This window comes from Microcebus murinus, chromosome 20, assembly GCF_040939455.1.
Source record: "Microcebus murinus isolate Inina chromosome 20, M.murinus_Inina_mat1.0, whole genome shotgun sequence".
NCBI lineage: Eukaryota > Metazoa > Chordata > Mammalia > Primates > Cheirogaleidae > Microcebus > Microcebus murinus.
In genome coordinates this window covers 34,854,044-34,874,302 of record NC_134123.1, presented here as the reverse complement: position 1 = coordinate 34,874,302, position 20,259 = coordinate 34,854,044, and the positions used below count along the sequence as shown (strand labels likewise).

The following is a 20,259-nucleotide window of genomic DNA, read 5'->3' as shown; positions in this document are numbered from 1 at the left end:
TGCTGCCACCTGGTGGCCAGGCAGGGCCATTGGCGCCCGGGGCTGCGGCCACACAGTGGGGTGTGGGGACAGGGCAGGGCTCCCCACGCCAGTCCCTGAGCAGCGTCCCCAGGCACCAGCTCCCTGGGGAGGGGCCCAGAGCCAAGCCCCTGCTCCCCTTCCAAGCCACCCCGTCCCTGCCTCGGTTTCCCGCCTGGACACGAGAGATGCACCAGGGCCTGGGGCTTGTTAAACACCATGTCCTGTCCTGTCCCGGTTGGAAATCGGTGCCTGGGGAGGGAGCGTGCGGCCGCTCATTCGTAAGATCCCCCCAGCTCCCCCTGGGGCGGGGTGTGGCCCTGCTCCCCTGGCATGACGGTGACACAGGACGGTGACAGGACGTCAACCCTGGACCGCAGAGCTTGGAGTCCAGCCCTCCCTCCCCCGTGTGTGCTTCCGGGTGATGGAGCAGGGGGCGGGGGCTCTGTGCCCACCTGGGGTGCCGATGGGGTGAAGGCCCCGGCTGGCGGAGCAGGAGGGGCGCAGTGACAGCAGCGGCCAGCACTTCCAGAGAACATTCCGGACACAGCGGTCTCAGGAGAGGCCGCTGCAAGCTTGGGGGCCCCCAGAGAGCAGGTTTCGGGGGGACGTTTGGACGCCTGCTGGGCCATCCACTGGTGCTGGGTGGGGGACCGTGGTCAGGGGGCTGGCGAGGCCCGGTTCCGTGCTCTGGGGGTGCAGGCAACGCCCCTCACCCCCGGGGCCCCAGGTGACACCTGCAGAGGGGACATGGCCCAGCCGACCGGGTCCCCGTCTCCCTTCTGCTCCTCCTGGGCATAGGGCCGGCAGGGACCCGCTGGCTGGGTGGGGTGGGTCCTGCCTGGGCCTGGCAGCCCCGACCCCCACCAGGTCCCGAGACCCTCGAAGAGCCACGTTCTGGGCTCAGGCGGCGGCGGCGGGGGGCTGGGGGGACAGATGCCACGAAACCGGGAGGTCTTCTGTGAAAATAGTGGGAATATATTTGAAAGGATGAGTTGGCCGTGACGCTTACAGTACGACCGCAGGGCCTTTGCACGCCCAGCTCGCCGACGAGGGGTTTCGCGCTCGGCCCACGGCGTCTTCCGGAATGGTGACGTCGGCCCCATTTGGTCTCTTTCAAAAATAATCAAAATAAAAACTTTTACCATACACATTGCACCCAAGGTAAAAACTAGAAAACAGAGCAAAATGGACCGAGAACGTTAGAGACGCCTATGAGAGGAGGAGGACCCTCCGCCCCGCCCGCCGCCTTTGAAGACAGGGCCCTGCGGAAGGACTTGTGTGGGCGCCGGGCCGGGTCACGTCAGTGCATGGGACGCCTCCCGCCCGGGGCAGCCCCTCCACGGCCCCGGCCTGAGTGTCCCCGTCCGGCTGCTGGGCCCCAGGCCGGGGAGGCCTGGGCGGCTCACGTGGTGCCTGGGCTGCCATCCTCCGGCTCCTGCCTCACTGCCCAACCCCAGGGACCAAAAAAAGAAAAAGAAGAAAAAAAAAAAATCAAGGAAGCCTCATTCACATTACAACATGGAAATAGCACCAGAAACTTAAGAGTGGAATTGCTGACACCTGGACCTGGGAGTTCCGCGCGGGAGTGGGAGGAAGGCTCTAGAAGGGCAGGGGCAGGGGCAGAGCTGGAGGGTGACCAGCTCTCTCCATGTTCCTGGGAAGCTGATCTCCCCGGGGGTCAAGGTGCACTGGAGTCGGGCGTGCCCCTCGGCAGCACGGACAGTGGCCGGCCTGGCCCTGTGGTCAGGGGAGGGGGCCCGCTGTGCTCCAGGGCCAGGTAGCACAGGGACGGCCCTGTGGGTGAGAGCCCGCCTTCCCCACGTGGTTTCGAAGGTCACCTTGGAATTGCACCTGCAGCAGCAGCAAGACTAAGAGGGGAGCCTGCCGCCAGCCGGCTTCCCTGCTAGGTGGTTTGGGGTGGGGGTGGGGGGCTGTGCAAATCTTCCCTGGGTTCTGCAGCATGTGGCGCCCTGCCGACAGGGCCCACGGGGGCGGGGGCTGGGGGCTGGGGGTAGGCTGCTCTCTCTTCAAGTACTTGGTACCAAGAAAACAGCTGCGTGGTCTCAAAGGGGCTGCAGCTGCTCCGTCCCTCACCCTCAGCCTTTCAGCTGCCCGCCCCAGACCCTGCTCAAAGCATCGCAGTCTCGGCTCCAGCACCAAAGTCTTGAGTGTTTGCGTGGTTAAGTCCGGTGGCCACAAAGGGAACCGTGTCAGAGAACTGAGGCTGGCTGGAGGGAGCAGCGCGGACAGGAGCCCACGGCCGGGCTCCCTGGCTCTAGCCCGGGTGCTCGCTGCTATAAATTACTCAGAAGTGTCTTTCTTTAAGGGAATCTTGAAGCCAGTCAGTCTCTGCCCGAAGAGCTGGCTGAGAAGGTCACTCTGGGCCTCGGCGGTCCGGTAGCCGCGGCCGGGGGGGTCAGGACTGTGGACAGCTCTGCCCCTCCGGGGGGGCCTGAGCGGGGGTCTCTCCTGGGCGAAGGCCCTGCCCGGAGCCTCCTTGGGCTCCGAGGGCTGCGGCCTGGGCTTGCTGTTCTGGCTACTGGGTCTGGGCTTGGCGGGGGGCACACGGCTGGGGGTCGCCTGCTTTCGAGGGGCCCGGGGAGGTCTGTCGGGGGCCGGCGGGGCTCTCCCCAAGCTCCCCACATTTTCGCTGCTTGGCAGCCCCGGGACCTGGCCCTTCCTCCTCTTCTCACCGCCCCCGCCCTTCTCCCGGGGGCCTGGGCTCCGCCGGGGCCCCTGGTCGCCAGCCCCCCCGGGCCCCTTGGTGCAGCCCTTGGCTTGGGCTTGCGGGGGCGTCTTGTCGGGTGCGGGGCTGTGGCCAGGGAAGCCGGGCCTGGCCGGGGTGCTGGCTGTCTCACTTTGGAGCTGCCCGCTGGCCGGCTGGGGCTGGCTGCCACCCCCCGTCTTGGTGCTGGGGCGGGGGCCCCCACTGCCCTGGGAGCTGGGCCCCGGCCTGTCTTTGGGGGTGGTGGCCTTCGTCCCGTTCTCGGTGCCGCGGACCAGCTCTCCGGGCGCCAGGCTCCCCGAGGCCTTCCGTGGCTGCAGGGGGAGCTTGGGCGCTGGGCTGGGGGTGGGCGCCGCTGACCTGTCCTTTGATGAACTCTGGCAGCCACCCGGCCTGGTGGCAATGCCCTTGTGGGAGGGGACCCCCGTGCCCCCCTCAGGCACCACGTGGCAGGTGGACGCTTGCTTCTCCTTCTGGGGCGGGGAGGGGTCTTCCTGGGAGTGTTCAGGGCCACACTTGCCACGGGGGCTGGGGACCCTGCGTCTCCCCGAGGGCGGGAGAGGAGCCCCCTTTCCCTCTGTGGCTTGGCCCCTGGCGCCTGGCCGGGGCAGGGGCTCCCCGGGCAGCAGAGTGGACTGGACGAGGAGAGGCCCGGGGCTGCCTGGGGGAGCCTCATCCTCCGGCCTCATCTCCAGGGCTCCGTCCGGCTCATGGCCACCGTTGCCCTCAGCCAAGGCCGCCGGGAAGGGAGACAGAGCGGGGGGTGGGTCCTCCTGGAGGTCAGGGGGCAGGTCTCGCCAGCTCACTGTGGGGCCCCCCGGGTCTTCGGGCCTCTCCAGGGTCTCGGGCGTTCCCTCGGTGGAGCCGGGAGCCGCCTCCGGGCGGACCTGGAGCAGGGCTGGGCTGCTGCCCCCAGACAGTGGCCCGTCCACGCCGGGGCCCGGGGGGCCGCTGGGCACGGCCACCCTGCGCCGTTTGCTGGGCAGCGCGCCCTCGAGGGCCGGGGCCTTCTGCGCGGGGGCTCCCGGCCTCCGGACCCCGCGGAACGTGAAGGGCTGTTGGCCCCGCCGCAGGTGCTTGTCCATGTGGCGGTCGAACTGCTCCTTCTTGGCGAAGGTGTAGTTGCAGGAGCTGCAGGCGAAGGACTTCTTGATGATGTGCATGACGTTGGCGCAGAGCTCGCAGGCGTACAGCGGGGTGTGCTGCGGCTCGCGCGGCCCCTCCGCCCCGTGCGCCGCGCCCAGGTGCGCCAGCAGCTCGCGGTGCTCGGCGTAGACGCGCGGGCAGCGCGCGCACAGGTAGACGCGCTGCGGGCTGTGCACCGCCAGGTGCCGCTGCAGCTTGAAGGGCTTGGGGAACCGCTTCCCGCAGTGGTGGCAGTCGCGGGACGGGTCCTTGCAGTCCGCGTGCACCGGGACGGCCTGCAGGAGGGGCTCGCCGCTGGACCACGGGTCGGGGGACGGGCTGGGGGGCGTCTTGCTGGGGCCGGGGAGGGCGGCGGAGCTGCCGGCTGCGGCAGGGGTCGCGGGGGCGGAGACGCCGTCCGGTGTCGCGGCGCCACCTCGCGCCCGGGGCTTCGCGCGCTCCCTCGGGCTCTCCTTCCCCGGCCCCCGCGCCTGCGCCTTGCCCCCGGCGCGCTTGCCCCTGTGGGGCTTGGATGCTGGTTCCGGGACGCTGCTCAGGAAGGCCGAGATGCCACCGCCGCCGCCGCCACCCTCCAGGCACCCGGGCAGGTCCCCCAGGCACCTGCGCACCTGCCCCCTGCGCGCGAACTGCACCGCGTGCTCCCGCAGGTGCTGGTTGTACATCCAGACGTCGGCCACCTCCTTGAGGCACATGCCGCAGGCCCAGGGCCCCGCCTTGCCCTGCAGGTGCTTGTCCTGCAGGTGCTCCCGCAGCAGCTGGCGCGAGCCGAACCTGCGCTCCACGCACATGTAGCAGGTGGGCGGCGGCGAGGGGCTGTGCGCCAGCTTGTGCAGGTCCAGCTCGGCCAGCCCGCGGAAGCGCTGGAAGCACGCCCTGCACTTGTACGAGGCCCTCCTGCCCTGGGCGGGCGGCGGCTCCGGGCCCCCAGCCCTCCCCGGCCTGGCCGCCACCTCCTCCGTCCTTTCCTTCCGTGGCCCCTGTGACATCGCTGTGGCCTCGAAGTCGAGGAAGCTGGTGCCGGGGAGATCCGAGGGGTCTTCAAAGGGTCCCAGGAAGCACAGGTCTTGCACCTCAAGCTTGGGGCTGAGCACCTCAAAGTCCGAGGCAGGGAGCGAGGTGGCATACCCCTCCCTCTCCAGGTTGGGGGGCTCAGGGCTCACGTCCCCGAGAGAAGAGGGTGTGTCATCCGTGGGGACCCACAGCTCCCGGCCTCGCCACGCAGCGGGGACCATGTGCAGCTCGGGGAGATCATCCTCGGGGCGGTGGGCGGGCGCCTTCTCGGTGCCGGCTTCCCCGCTGGGCTCGGAGGCCCACAGGCTGAGCCCGGGCACCTTGCTAATCAGGAACCCGTCGGGGAGGAAGGACTCTGGCAGGCCGGCGGCCTCGTCCTCCCAGGGCTCCTCCTGCGAGAGGCAGAGGGAGCCTGAGTCGCTGAGGTCGGTGGGCAGGCGGGCGCAGAGCAGCGGGGAGCGGCCCCCAGCCTCGCTGCTGCCCGGCTGGGGCAGCGGCGGCGGGCGCCTCGGCTTCTCGCCTCGATTCCCGTACACGCGCGGGTTCCTCTTCTTGCGGGTCAAGCGGCCGCACAGAGGGAAGAGCTGGGAGAAGGAGACCTCGTCGTCGAACAAGCTCAGAGGGTCCCCCAGGCCGGGACTGGGAGCCCCGGGAGTGGGGTCCTCAGGTCCCGGGACTGCACCCCGGGCTGCCGGCTCGTCCAGGAGGCCCCTCTTAGAGCCGGGGGTCTCGGGAGGACCCGGGGGGCTCAGGGGGGGCGTGTGCCCCTCCCAGACACCCTCCTCGGGCCCGCTCTGGGCCCCTCCGCTGTCCGCTGCAGACTTGCTCCTGGCGGCCTGCGGTGGCTCTCCACAAGCCACCGTGCCGGCCTCCGGCGGTCCCCAGGGCTCCCTCACCAAGGCTCCCTCGGGCCCAACCGGCCATTCCCCAGCAGGTGCCTCCTCCATCCTCCGTTGACATGTGGCCTGGTCTCTGGATGTCCCCTCTGCACGCAGGGCCCCCGTGCCCGTCTCCGCGGCGACCGTCTCCAGGGTACCCTCCATCCCCCGGGGCCCCAGGTCTCCTTCCAGCGGGAGGCGGCAGCTCGGAGGGGCCGGGCGGTTGGCAGCTGCAGCCGCTGGGCTCCTGCGGGCTTTATCCAAAATCCCATCGGGAGGGCCCCGAGCTCTCTCCCGGAACCTCCTCGCTCCCGGCTTCCCTCCTTTCTTCTTTGATTTCCCCGCTGAGTGGCTGGGGGGCTCCGTGGGTGGCGTCCGGTCCTCTCTCTCCTCTGCCTGTTTGGGAGGGCGCTCGCCCGCCCCCAGTGGGGCTGGTCTGCCGGGCTCGGGGGCCGGGGCCTGCACACGCACCCCATGCTCCTGCAGGCCTGGGGGGCGAGGCTGCTGGCCGGGCGGGGAGCCCGGTGTTCTGGGAGCACCGAGCCCCGGCCTGACCTCCTTGGAGCCCGGGGCGGAAGGTGGCCTGGCCGCACGGCAGGGGCCTCCTGTGAGCGGGTGACGTGCTCTGTCCTTCCTGGGCGCCCTGTGGCTCTTCTTCCCGGGGGGCCGGCTCGTGGTCGGGGCAGCCAGGCGCGGCTGGGCGGTGGCCTTGTGCAGCTGGTGCTTCCTCGCTTTGTGCCGGCTCAGGCCCGGCCTGGAGCGGAAGGAGGCCGAGCAGACCTCGCAGGTCACCGGCGGCCCCCCGGGGGCCTGGCCCTTCCAGAGGCCATTCTCAGTGGACACCGGCTTCTTTTTAAAGCTGTGCGGCCTCTGTTCGGGGTCTTGGGGACTGAGGGGATCTTCTTGGGGCACCTGGTAGGGGACATTTCTGTGGCTTTGGGGGTAGCGGGGCCTGGAGTCTCCGGCTGTGCTGCTTGGAAATGCGGTACTGCCCAGGCACAGCCCTGCGGAAGGGCAGGTGACCGTGGCAGGCACCTCGGTGACGCTGGCCTGCCGGGCCTCAGGCGCCCCCAGCTCCGGCTGTCCCTGGCTGCTGGCCCCCGACTCACCTTCCAGGCAGGTGTGGCGGTCTGGCCCTGCGGCCCCCAGCACGGTGGGGTCAGCGGGCACAGCCAGGACATCCTGCGCTTCCTTGCGGCCTAGTTGGGCGGTGTTGCTTTGGGAGAGGGAGGAGGGGTCTTCCGGTGACCCATCGGGGCTGGTGGGGGCTGGTGCCCCGCTGCATGGGGTGTCTGGCGCCTGAAGCCCTCTGGCGGGCCATGTCTCATCTTTGGCGGGAAGGCTGGTCACTCTGGGGGGAGTGGCCCCCACGGGGGGAGGCGGGGTGTCACGGGCAGGAGACTGCCCTGGTCTCTCTCTCCTGGATGCCTCTGGAGGTCTCCGAGTGCTGTCCCCCGAGATGCTGATGCAGCCAGGCTGCGAGGGGGGGTCCCCTAGGAGAGGGTGGTGAGCTAAAGTCTCCTTAGGGTCACAGGATGGGGCAGCCCCTGGGGGCCCCCCAGCTCCATCGCCCGTGGGGGCTTGGACACAGCCGGCCCCTCCCAGAGGTGCCCACCCAGGGGGACAGGCCGGCAGGAGCCCGGGGCCGGGTGGGGACACCGGGAGCAGCCCCCTCTGCTGTCCTGTGACCCCGGTGGCACCAGAAGTCCAGATAGGGGGGTCCTGCTGGGGCAGGTGTTTGGGGCTGCAGGGACTTGGGGTGGCTGGAGTGGTGGGTGAGGGGGCACAGGCGCCCAGGCCCCCGAGGGGTGACGATGGGCCGGGCCCCGAGAGTGGCAGCTGCTTGTGCAGGCCTGGGCTGGCAGTCTTCCCCGGACTCTGGTCCTCAGCCCCACTCTGGGCGTGGGCTGCTGTCGGGGGCTCTCCCGCAGGGAAGGGGCGGCTCGGGGAGGGCTGTGCCTCCACCTGAAGGCCCGAGGCCACCCTGAGTCCCTCCAGTGCCGCCCCAGCACCCCCGGCGGGCCTGGCCAGCGGTGTTTCAGGACCCGTGCCCAGGGACGGGCTCTCTGGCCCCCCAGCAAGCCCCCAGTTATCTGGCCGAAGCCGGCTGGCTTGGCCTTGGCCCTCAGGCCCCTGAGAAAGGCTGAGCAAGCCCAGGTGTCCATCTGCCTTGGGCCCCAGCTGACGTCCGGCCACTGCAGGGACAGCTGTCCCCTGCTCACCCCTGGGGGAGCCCTGGGTAGGGCTGCAGGCCACGTCCCTGCCCCTCACACAGTGCCCTTCCAGAGCCGACGAGTCCCCTCGCAGAGGGCTCTGGGCAACCGCAGGTGGGCTCTGGGCAACCGCAGGTGGTGGCCCCTGTCTGCCCCAGGTGTCATCTGTGATCCCACCTGCCTCGGCCCCCAGGAGCTGGAGTTGGGGGTTCGAGGTTGGGTCTTGGGGCCTCCCACCAGGGCCAGCGTCAGGTGCACAGGCCGGACCCGGCACAGGGACAGCCTGGGCCTCTCTGCCTGGGGGGGCAGTCAGCGAGGAGGCCCCCGCCGGTGCAAACTCAATACCCTCAGAGCCGGGACCCCCTGCCAGGGGGTGCAGGAGCCCCCCGGCCCCACCTGCCCTGCCCACAAAGGGCCCCTGGGCGGCTTCGCTAGGAGGGACCCCAGGGGGCCCGGTGGCATCCAGAGGTGGCACCCCATCACCCTGAAACGCAAAGCCAGGTGCCAGGTGGGCGCTGTCTTCACTTTTAGGAAACGGAAGATGGCGGTTTGGGCCGCGCTTTGCCAGCCTCTCAGCAGCCAGCAGAGGCCCCGGCTGCCCGCCCAGGGCCGGCAGGGGGACGTCCGGGGGGACCCCACCTTCTCCTCCCGCCTGGGAGACTCCGGCTTCCTGCGCCAGCTGAAAACTGACGCTGTTCCCTGGGGGGCCGAGAGAGGCCCCCAACGCCAGGTCTTCCTGGGAGCCGGCCCAGGGGGCGGCCGCTTCTCCCGCAGGGCGCGAGGCTGGGTGGGGCCCCTGCCCCGGGCGGCTCCCAGGAGCCCCTTCCGTGGCGTCCTCGGCTGTTTCTGCGCCTCCCCGGTGTGGACTCGGTTCCCCGGCACCCGCGAGCTCAGCCGCGTCCCCGTGGGGGCCGGATGGCTCCGTGCCGGAGCTCGCGTGCGCCCCGCCGGCCCGCTCGGCCTCTCCACGCTGCCCCGGGGCCCCGGGCGAGCCTCCGCCTCTCCCCAGCTGACTCTCCAGCTCGGTGACCAGCCTCCGGATCTCCAGTTCCTCCTCTGACAGGCTGCGCACGAAAGTGGCACCGTGTCCGTCTCTCCTCCCAGGCGCGGGGGGAGGGCTGGGCGTCCCCTCCCCGGGACACTTGTCCCCGAACGCCGCCCCCGCCGAGGAGAGGCCGGGAAAGTGGCCGGGCAGCATCGGGGCTACGTCTTCGAGCAGCAGGAAGGAGGGGTAAGGTGGGTCGAGCCGGGGCTTCCCTGGGGCAGGGCCGGCGCGGGCAAGCGGCACGTGGCCGTCGTAGAGGGGCGGGCAGAACCCGTCCACGGCCAGCCCCGCGAAGAGGGACGTGGACTCCAAGGTCAGCGGCGACCCGGCTTTGCCTGGGTCCGTCTCAGCTGAGTAAGGCGGACGCTCCGGCAGCTTTGGTGCCAGGGAACAAGTGTCGGCCCCGCCTGGGCTCAGACAGGGGCTGCTCCGGGCTGGCGGGGCGTCCACGGCGGGGGGCTTGGGGTACAGATCTTCCAGGAGGCAGCCGGCCAGGTCTTTGGGTGCAAGGAACAGTTCCCTGGGGGGGCCGCTGTGGGGATGGGGCCCCCTTTTGGCAACTGGAACCCCCATGGTGGGGTGTCCGCTGTTAGCATGTGCGGGGCCACCGCCAAGATCAGAGTTCTTTGAGAGTGGGACCGTGGCTTCGGGGTAGGCAGCACTGGTGGCGTTAGCAAGGGGCCCCAGGAACCCTCCTGGCTGGGGGGCAGGGGCGTCCCCGCCGTCACGGGATGCAGGGGGCCTTGTGCACCCCGGGGCGCCCAGCGGACCGCCGGTACCCGGTGCTGGTGAGCTTCCTCGTTGGGGCGCGGCATCAGGGAAGCCTCCCGGTGGCCTGGGGCGACCGGCGTCCTCTCTGCCAGGTGGGGCTCGCTCAGGAGTGGGGGGCCCGGGGCTCCCTGTCACACGGGCGGCTGGAGGAGACCTCGGGACCTCTCCGAGTTTCGTGGGGTCAGGGGGTGTCTCTTCGGCAACTTCAGGCCTCTTGGCCACCTGGGGGACGTCCAGCGAAGGGGGGTTTTCCTCGGGGGGGTGGGTCTCGGTGGGGACCCGTGGGGACTGCTGGGGGGCCGCCGTGGGGTGGTCGGCACACTCGGGGCCTCTCTCTGTAGCCTCCAGGCCGGGCGGGGGGCCTGGGCGAGGGCTGTGTGGCCGCTCCGGGCTGGGGAGCCCCCCGGTGTCCTGCGTCACCGCCTGCCTGGGTTCCTGCAGCTCCCCGTCCGCTCTGGGCCCCGGGGCCGAGTCCCCGTCCTTCCTCTTCTCCCCTCGGTGGTGCCAGCGCCGGCAGCTGCCGCGGCGGGGCCGGCCCCTGGAGCCAGAGCCCGGCTGCTGCCTCCGGGGAAACTCGTCCTCCGACTCGGAGATGTCCTCGCTCTCCCGGAGCCCTCTGTCCTGGGCGCCGCCGGGCTGGGGTCCCTCCGCCACCAGGGAGCCGCGCCTGCCGTGGGCCCCCCGCGCCTGCCGCCGCCGGTGGTGGAGCTTGTTCTTCTGCTGCACAATCTTGTGGATCAGCTCCTTGCTCCAGGTGCCGGCCCCGGCCTTCCTCCTCCTGGCGTCCTTCCTGGGGGGCGGGCGGAGGTGCCTGGGGCTCCTGGTCTCCTCGGGGACAGGGCTGGCCCTGGGGACCTGGGTGTTGGGACCCCCACGGCCCTTGTTGGCCGGAGTCCCGAGGTCCCGGGCGCGGGGCCGCTCCTCCCGGCTGCCCTTCTTCCTCCGGGGCCGCAGGCAGGAGGAGGCCCTGGCGCCTCCCCCGGGCCCCTCGGCGGTGCTGGCCACGTCCGGCTCTTTCCGGAACAGCTTCAGCTGCTTCCCCCTCCTCTGCGGCCGCACCAGGCTGCCGGCCTCGGCCTCAGCAGGGGGGACACCCAGAGAGCGGGTTTTGGGCCTGCTCCGGGCCGGGCAGCCCCCATCTGCGGCGCGGGGGTCTTGCAGCTCCGCCGTGGGGGCGGCGAGCGGGGGCTGGGCTCTGCTCTCCGGGGCCGGCCCCGGCCTGGCCTTGGGGGGCTGTCCTGTGCCGGGGCCTCTGGGGCCGGGAGGCTCCTCGTCGGTGAAGACGTCTATGAAGCTGCTGTCGATCTCCGGGCTGTCCGGCTGGTACTCCATGCCGTTGAGCGCCTCGGTGATGAGGCTGTCCAGCTTGGCGTCGTCCTCCAAGTCCAGCTCCGCGGGGGGCAGCGGGAAGGCGGCGGCGGCGGCAGCGGCGGCCAGGCCGGGCAGGAAGCTCATCCTCAGGGCCTCGTCTTTGCCGTCCGCCTGGACGTCCCCGGCCAGCAGGAAGGGGACGGCCTTGCCGTGGCCCAGCCCGCCCGCCAGAGTGTCGGCGGCTGCCTTGGGGGCGGCGGCGCAGGGCGAGGGGAGCCCCGGGGGGCCCTGGGGCTGCGGGGAACCATCCTTGGCCCTGGCCAGCAGCAGGCCGCAGAACTGCCGGTGTGCCAGGAAGGCAGCCAGGCTGCTGTAGTTGCGGTCGCACTGCCGGCAGGTGAGCAGCACGTCCAGCTGGTCCAGGCTGGCGCTGCTGAGCGCAAAGTGCTGGGCCGGGTATGGGGGCGGCTCGTGGGGGAACGGGGCGCCCTCGGCCCCCAGCCCGTCGGCAGGGAACGGGAAGGCCTTGGCCGGCGGCTCTGCTGGGGGGAAGTGTCGGGGGTGGGCGTGCGGGGGCTGCTCCGGGGACTGGTGGAAGAAGGCGGGGGGCCCCAGCGGGGCCGGGAGCTGGCTCTCCTCCGAGCTGGGGTTGGCCGGGCTGCTGGACAGGGGCGACAGGGAGGAGCAGGTGCTGCCGGCCGTGTTGGTGGCCGGCGACGGCAGCGGCGACTCGCTGGGGGAGGCCCCCACCACCCTGGGCGGGGGCAGGCTGGGGGTCCCCCGGGGTGAGAGCTGGGGCTGCGGCACCCCAAAGAACAGGGGCTGGGCTCCCGCGTCCTGCGCCCCGCTGTAGGAGAACAGCCCCGGGGAGCCGCCCAGCTGGCCTGCGCCACTTCTCACGGCCACCAGCTTCGCCCCGGGCCCCGCCGTCTGGCCGGCCGCACCCAGGGCTCCCTGGCTGCCCCCCTGCCACTCGGGGGCCGCCGTGGGGAAAGGCAGCCGGCTCTGCACCTCCATCTGGTGGGGGCTCGGCCCGGCCGTCGGGAGCAGCTGGGCCCAGGGCAGTGGGGGGCTCTGGGGCAGGCAGAGCCGCTGGCCGGGGCCGGGCTGGCCTTTGAAGAACGGGTTCCTGGCGGCGGCCGGGGGCCCCAGGGCAGGCGTGGGGTAAGGTGCTGTCACAGGGTCCCACAGCGGGGGCAGTCTGGCCGCTGGGGGCCCCGGGGTGGCCAGCTCGGTGTCCAGAGGCCCCGGGCTGGTGTCCACCCTGGCTCCACACGCCTGCCCCGGTAAACGTCTCTGGGGCAAGGGGTTCAGGGGCCCCCTCGGGCTCCCCAGCCCGTCCTGGGCTGAAGGCGGCCTCTCGGGAAGGACTTTGGTCAGGCTCTTGTGCAGACCATCTGAGAAGGGGGTCGGGGCCGGGCGAGCCACCCCCGGGGCCGGGAGGGCACCGCTGAGGTTGCTGGGGGGATCGAGGGTGCCCGGCTGGCCGGGGTAGCAGGGCAGGGGCTGGGGTGCGGGCGGGTAGGCGGGGCCCGTGCCCACGGCCCCCTCTGGCCACGCTCCTGGGGGCTGGTGGAAGGCAAACACGAGGGCCCTGTTGGCAAACTCGTGCCCGGCCGTGTCTGCGGGGAAGGGTTTTGTGCCCGGCCCGGGCAGCTCCGGGAAGGAGAACTGGAAGGGGACCCCCACGGGGCCGCCCGGCCTGCCGCCTTCGGGGAACGGCTCTGGCTCTGTGGGGGGGACCCCGAAATTAGCACCTAGGAAGCTGTTCTCAGCAGCGAGAGGCCAGGAGTCCGCCCCGCTGGCCTGGAATTCCGGGTGGGAGGCCGGCCCGAGGGGGCTGGCGCCCCTGCTCGGGGGGGCCCGCAGGGCGGGGGGCCCGGGCGCGGCGTTCGCTGAGGTATAGTTGGTGGAGGTAAAGCTGGAGGGGGTCTCCGGGAAGCACCTTCGGAAGCTGAGCTCTTCAGGAGGAGGCCGGGCCTCGGTTCTTGGGAGGCCGGGCCTGAGGGGAGGCCGGGGGGCCTCTGCCTCTGGAGGATGGGGGGCCTCGAGCTGGTGGCCCTCGGGGGCCTCGTCCAGGGCGGGTTTGGCCCTCGAGCTGGCGATGCTCGGGCTGTAGGGCTGCTGGGCGCTGCCGGCCGCCCCCGCTGCCAGCCGCACGTGAGTCTGTGAGCGGCTCCTCCCTGGGGGGCCCCGGAGGCCTCCCCCCTTCCCAGGGCCGCCACCCAGGGCCTGGGTCCTCAGGAGCGGGGCCTTGGGCACCCCCTCCCTGGCCGGCAGCAGCTGGGCTTCCGGGGGCTCCACAGCCGGGGCCCCACGGCCAGTCTCCCTGGCGGCCTTGGCGGGCCTGCTGGCCGGGGCGTGGTCCTCGTGGGGGGGCTGGCAGGGGCCGCCCAGGCCACCGGCCACCTGGCACGGCTGCAGGGCCCCAGTCCTGGCCGGGGGTGGTGCTCCCTGGGGCTGCTCTCCAGGCATGGCCCCTCCGTCCGGCGCTAGGAGGATGCGTGGGGCCGTGGGGGGCCACGGGGCGTGGGCTGGGCGGCCATCCTCGCCCCTCGGGGGGCCCGGGGGGAGCCTGCTCTCATGGTCCTGAGCGTGGCCTGTGAGGAAAGGGTAGACGTGAGAGGGGCCTCGGGTGGCCCCGGCCTTTGTGGCTTCCCAGGGAGCCCGTGGCCAGGCCACGAGCAGGCGCGGCTGGGGCAGCTGTCGGGGAGGCCCCTGAGCGCAGGAGGGTGCCAGGCTCAGACAGCACCTGGGAGAAGCAAGAAGGGAGGTTCCTGCCAGCCTGGGCCGCAGAAGGGAGAGGGGAGGGGAGCTTCCTGGGGTCTGGTCGGGGAAGGCTGCCTGTACCCTTGGAGCAGCCGCTGGGCGCTGGCCAGGCCTCGGGGCGGAAAGTCGCCTACTGGGCACACAGATTCCAGACCTGTAGGGCCGACCCAGGAGGGCACAGGTGGGTGCTTACACCTGCCCGGGGGCACTAGTCGGAAGCCAGAGTCTCAGGACACGGGGACTCACGCTGGGCACACCTGCGTCCAGCCGGAAGCTCCCCCGGCATCTTCTTGGGCCTTGAGGGCAGGTACAGAGCCGCCACCTGCCCGGCCGCCGGCCCAGGACGGCTTCCCACACCCCCACCCCCACCCCGCTGGGGGGGCCTGCCCCCGGAAGGTGCCGGCTCCTCTCCTGAGCCTCCAAGACGGCGAACGTGTCTCTGACCAGCGAGCAAAGCTCTGCCTGAGACCAGCAAGCTCCTGGGTCGGTGCTGAGATCTGGGGGCCGTGGTGGCCGTGGCCGTGGCCTGTGTCTCGGCCACACGCTACCCCCTCGCTGAGCCCAGTCCCATGCCACGGTCACGGTCACCGCGACCCCCCTGCTGGGAGCACCCTGACTCATTCCCTGGGCCACAAGCCAGGGCCACGTGGCTGGGACGTGGCAGGGACCGACCGCCTGTCCAGGGGAGCCCCGGGCCGGCTCCCTCCGCTCTCATTTGTCCTTGTGGTTACGATGTGTGGGCTCAAAACTGAGCCTCACCTGCTCTACCTGGTGCTCCCCGCTGTGGGGACCTGCCTCCCCCCCCCACAATTTGGGGCAGGGTCTCCAGGGTGGGTGCAGTACCAGCACCTGCCAGCAGAGGGCAGCCCCCTGCTCTGCCACCGAAGCCCAAGGAGAGACTGGCTGGGTGGGGGACCGGGTCCCACATCCTCTTGAGTCCCCTCCCCGTCTCCTCCCACCAGCCTGCAGGGAGGGAAACCTCCCGCCTCCAGGCCCCACCGCCAGGGGTGAAGGTCTCTGGGCAACGTTTGTTGAGTGACTAAACGATGGTGCTGATGGCAGCAACAGCGCTTCCCAGGGTGGCTTCCTGTGTCCTCCGGTGGCTTGGACGTCGTCCCCACTTAGGGGTGACGGGTCGAGGCCTGAGTGACTCACCCAGGGCTCCCAGCCAGTATTGGGGGGGTCCTCCCAGGAGGGGGCCTCCACTCGGGGCCTGGCTGCTGGGTGTGGGGGCAGCAGCTGCTGGGGTGTCTCAAGAAGCCCCCATCCCATGGGCGGGACCCACCACTCGAGGCCAGGAGCCTCCAGCTCAGAGTGGGGACCCAGCCCAGCCGGGGCACCAGGCAGCCTTCCTGGAGGAGGTGAGGCTGCACTGAGTCCTGGCTGGCCGGGAGGAGGGTCGGTTTGACGGGGAAGGGGGCTGAGGCCGCCGGGGCCGTGGCTGCCGCTGGGGGAGCCTGAGAGGCACTGTGTCCCGCATACCCACAGCCATGTCGGCCGGGGACCGGGAGGCGGGTCCGGGGGGCGGCTGGCAGCCCCAGCCACTGTCCTCAGCTGGGGTGTCGTGGGGGGCGGCTGGCAGCCCCGGCCACTGTCCTCAGCCGGGGTGTCGTGGGGGACGGGGGCAGCTCGGGCCGAGGGGCGGCGGGCCTCCACACCGCTGCCCTGCCACATACCTGGGGAGTCAGGGGCCCCTCAGCTGCGTCGCGGCTCGACTTCCTGAGCAAGGAGGATTTCTCGGCTGCAGAGAGAACAGAGAGCGAGTCAGAATCCGAGTGGTGCTTGGGCCTGGAGCCCCGAGGTGCGGCGGGAGGCGGGGCTGGCTCCAGGGCCCCTCGGGGCACCCGGAAACTAGGGGGGGGGCGGACGGGGGGGAGGGGGCCAGCGGGCAGCTCAGCCACCTGGGACCCCAAAAGGCTCAGGGGGTGAGCAGGCTCCCTTTGCCATGGGCTTCACGGTTATCGTACATTTCTTTATGCTACGTTTTTATTTATGCATAGATTATGCATTCATGGGGCCCCCAAACCCAAGACCTGATTAAATAAGGTCAGCAGGGAGATGGCTCAGGCCTCTCACCCGCCCTTACCCTCTCCCCGACCCCGCTACGGGAGCCCGGTCTCATGCCAGAGCTTCCTGGTGCAAACGTTAGTACAGACGAATGAATGTCCCTGTGTCCCTCATTGTTTTTTTTTTTTTGGAGACAGAGTCTTACTCTGTTGCCCGGGCTGGAGTGCCGTGGCGTCAGCCTAGCTCACAGCAACCTCCAACTCCTGGGCTCAAGCGATCCTCCTGCCTCAGCCTCCCGAGTAGCTGGGACTACAGGCATGCGCCACCATGCCCGGCTAATTTTTTCTATATATATTTTTAGTTGGCTAAATAATTTCTTTCTATTTTTTTTTGAGTAGAGATGGGTCTCGCTCTTGCTCAGGCTGGTCTCGAACTCCTGAGCTCAAACGATCCTCCCGCCTCGGCCTCCCAGAGTGCTGGGATGACAGGCGTGAGCCACCGCGCCCGGCCCGTGCCCCTTCTTCTTGAATGAAAAGTAGTCGACCGCGCTTGCTAAGCTGCTCCTGACGTCTCCTTTAATAGCCTGTCCTGGGGCTCGGTCCACAACCTCCCCTGGAGGGGTCCCTGCCTGTCCCCACACCTGGCCGCCAAGCACGCTGCCGGGTGCTCACGTGTCGGATCCCCCGACAGACGCTGGACTGCTTCTCGTACTCGGCGCTTACGAAGGACTCTACTGAGAACACCTGCAGGTGAGCACAGGTGGACCCGAGGGGCCAGCCGTGTACAAGCACAAAAGCACCTGCGACGTGGACAGCCTGCCCGGTGAACCTGCCGTGGTTTTAAGATACAGCCGCGGTGGGGGGAGTGGACGGGTACGTACACACATAATGCGTGTGGTGCACACCAACTGGGGGATGGACACGCTTGAAGCTCTGACTCGAGAGGGGAGGGGTGCTAGGGCAATATACGTAAGCTTAATATTTGTACCCCATAATATGCTGAAAAAAATAAATAAAAAATAAAATAAAATAAAAAGATACAGGCCGGGAGCGGTGGCTCACACCTGTAACCCTAGCTCTCTGGGAGGCCGAGGCGGGAGGATTGCTCCTGGTCAGGAGTTCGAAACCAGCCTGAGTACGAGCAAGACCCCGTCTCTACTATAAATACAAAGAAATTAATGGAAAACTAAAAATATATAGAAAAAATTAGCCGGGGATGGTGTTGCATGCCTGTAGTCCCAGCTACTCGGGAGGCTGAGGCAGGAGGATTGCTTGAGCCCAGGAGTTGTAGGTTGCTGTGAGCGAGGCTGACACCACTGCACTCACTCTAGCCTGGGCAACAGAGAGAGACTCTGCCTCAAAAAAATAATAATAAAATAAAAAGATATATCCCTACGTTCTCCGGCCCCGTCCTTTCCAGCAAAGGCGGCTCCCTCCACTGGGCGCAGGCTGCGCTGGGGTCCCCGGATGTTGCAGTGAGTGTCGGGGCAGTGAGTGCGTGGGGCTTGTGAGACCGGGCTATGCAAGGCATAGCAGCCCCTCTGGGACCCCGGGCATGGGACACGCCGACTGCCACCCAGCCCTGCAGAGGGGCCCCACGTGTCCAGGCACCAGCCTGCCGCAGCCGAGGGGGCGAGGAGCGGTGTCAGCCCAGCTGTCAGATGCCACCGCAGCCCCCGCCGACCGCAGGATAGAGCTCGGACACAGCCAGCCAGCGCCTGACCCTCAGATGCCATGCAGCAACAAGAGTTTGTGGTTTCAGGCTGCTACTTGTTACACTGAGACAAGCAACTCTAACCCTAACCTTAACACTAACCCTAACCCTCTAGAATCCACCCTAACCCTAACCCTGACCCTCTGGAATCCACCCTAACCCTAACTGAGATGCCACCCTAACCCTAACCCTGACCCTCTGGAATCCACCCTAACCCTAACCCTCTGGGATTCCAGAGGCCCTAAGGTCGGTCCCAGCGTCACGGAGGAGGAAGACAGAGGCCAGAGAGGCCAGAGGACCCCCGACCCTTCCCGGCCGTCTCCATGCCTGTGCCCATCGCTGTGCCAGGCGGGTGGTGCGGCCCCATTCACACCCACCCCCCCACCCCACCCCCGTCACTGGGAAGAGGCGCAGTCCGCGGACGGCTGCAGGGGCGCGGGCTGCAGCCAGAGAGGAGGCGTGACGTGTCCAGAGCCCTCTGTGACCGTGCCCGAGGGCAGCACTCGCCGTCCCCTCCGTCCCCTGCCAGGACAGCCGGCGGGCGCTGTGCCCGCAGCACCCGGGCCCCCCCCCCGGGCACACGCTGCCCCCCGCCCGGGGCACGAGGACCTGTGCTCAGTCCTCAGGCCTCGGGCGGGCGTGGGGGGCCTCCGCTCCCGGCCCCGCCCAGGCTCCCGGCCAGGCCCTCGGTGCCACCGCGCCCTCGGTGCCACCGCGCCCTCGGTGTGGGTTTCAGCGGCCTGGGGCCCCTTTGATGCGGGAGATCCAATCCCTGGATCCGGGGAGCCCCGAGGGGCGCGAGCGGCTCCTTTTCTCGCAGAAACAGTAACCGCCGGCCTGAGTACCCCGTAACTCAAGACCGCAGCTGGGAGGGCTGGCTCTGGCCACCTCGGGGTGGGGCCGCCAGCTCCAGAGGCGGGCAGAGCCGCCCGGCACCCCCCCACCCAGCGCCTGGCCTCCGCGCCCACCCTCTCCCCTGCACTTCCACTCTGTGAGCTGGGCGCCCCTGCCCGGGCCCTCGCCTGGCCACCCAGGCCCCTCGGGGCTCTCGCCCGAGCAGCTCCCCAGCTCGGGCCGCCCGCCACCTTCTACCCCGTGTTCCCGATGCCCGCACTCCTGCAGGGGCTGGGGCCACTGGGCCTGGGTTCCAATCGTGGTGTTTCCGGGACGCAGGGCCAGCCCAGAGCCTCTCGGAGCCATTCCCTCCCCGTCACTTGGGACCGATCTGAGTCCTGACCTCACAGGGGCGACACACCCAAGCCACCTCCCGGGCACCAGCACCCAGTAAGTGCCTGGCTGATGGTTGCTCTGAAGGGGGCCACGGCTCTTCCAGGCAGCCCTCCTGGATCGCCCGGGTGCGAACGCTCACGTGTGCGTGTCCACCCAGCGGCATGTGTGTTGACTCTACCCGAAGTGACAGACGCTCCCATGGCTCTGGAGGGGCCGTACGTCCGGGGCTGTCCCCGAGCCTTGCTGGGAGCCATGCACACTGGGCTGCACCGTCCAATTGGGGCTCCACATACGACCTCGGGCCTCCTGGCCTCAGTTTCCCCAACTATGAAACGAGGGGTTGGATCGAACGGGTCTTCACGCCCGTCCCAGACACAGGGATGTTGAAGCTCGTGACAGAGCCCCCCTCAGAGCCGCCGGCTCCCCTGCCCGCCGTGGCCTGTCCGTGGCCTGTCCGTGGCAGCCAGTGGGCGACTCCTCCCCCGATGTTCCTTCTGTCCCTAGGGCCACACTGCGCTGTCCCTCGTGGCGGGGACCGGCTCTCTGCCTCCTGCCCTCGGCCAGGGAGTGCGAGGCGTCCGGCGCTCCCGGCTGTCGAGGCGGGCCAGGGTGGAGGCGGGGCCGGAGTGTCACCCGCGGGCACACGGTGGGGCCGGGCCCTGTCCACGCCCAACCCCAGGGCCCGGCTCCCGGCGCCCCCTGGGCCCCAGCTGTCGCCAGCCTGGACAGCAAACAGGAGGCACCGAGTACGAGCCCCAGGGCGGGACTGGGGCCAGGAGGGCTGCTGTGTCGCAGCCTGACCTGGGCGCAGAGGGGGAAACTGAGGCTCAGAGAAGAGCACAGCCCATCCCAGGTGACGTCGTGTGTCTGGAAAGCAGAGCGGGGCACAGAATGCGGGCGCCTGGGTGGCGCCAGCCCCACCCGGGGCCGGCCTGGTCCAGTCTGATGGCCGACTCCCTCCGGCCTCCAGCTGCCCACGGCAACGGAGCCCGCCAGAGGTGCGCTGTGCTGGCCACCGTCCCTCACTCAGCCCGCAGCACTGCTGGCCTTCCACCCTCCCCAGCAGGCTGGCCGCTCCCCGACGGGCGTGGCGGGCGAAGCCAGATGCCTTGTGCGCCAGCTCTGCTGGGCAGGGGCCCCCGGAGCCTGGTCGCCTGGGCCCGCGAGGCTGGAAGAAGGGAGGCCCTTGGTCGTGCCCGAGGCCCACGCACCTGCCTCTGCCCGGCATGCCTCGCAGGCCGCCGGCCTCGCGCCCGTGCTGGGGAGACGCCGGGGTCTCGGCGCTGCGGTCCCGGCGAGGGGCGGCGGTCCTGGTGCATTCCGGCACAGAGTTCACAAACGTCCCCTCCCTTTCGCTTCAAAGGCGGCCGCTTTGCTTGAAAACTATCTGTTACCTGAGTGCTCAGATAAACCTGTGCA

The 20,259-nt window shown here is 69.9% G+C and overlaps 1 protein-coding gene across 1 annotated transcript in view; it reads right to left on the bottom strand.

Moving 5' to 3' along the window:
- Positions 1 to 983: 983 nt before the first annotated feature.
- The window catches only part of ZNF469 (zinc finger protein 469), a 44,501-nt gene continuing 25,225 nt past the window's right edge, over positions 984 to 20,259 (bottom strand). Inside the window, exons 2-3 of the mRNA XM_075995862.1 lie at positions 15,567 to 15,631; positions 984 to 13,721 (exon numbers count right to left, since the gene is read on the bottom strand). Coding sequence (XP_075851977.1) covers positions 2,323 to 13,596 — 11,274 coding nt within the window. The 5' untranslated portion in view covers positions 13,597 to 13,721; positions 15,567 to 15,631 and the 3' untranslated portion in view covers positions 984 to 2,322. The remainder of the gene's footprint in view (positions 13,722 to 15,566; positions 15,632 to 20,259) is intronic.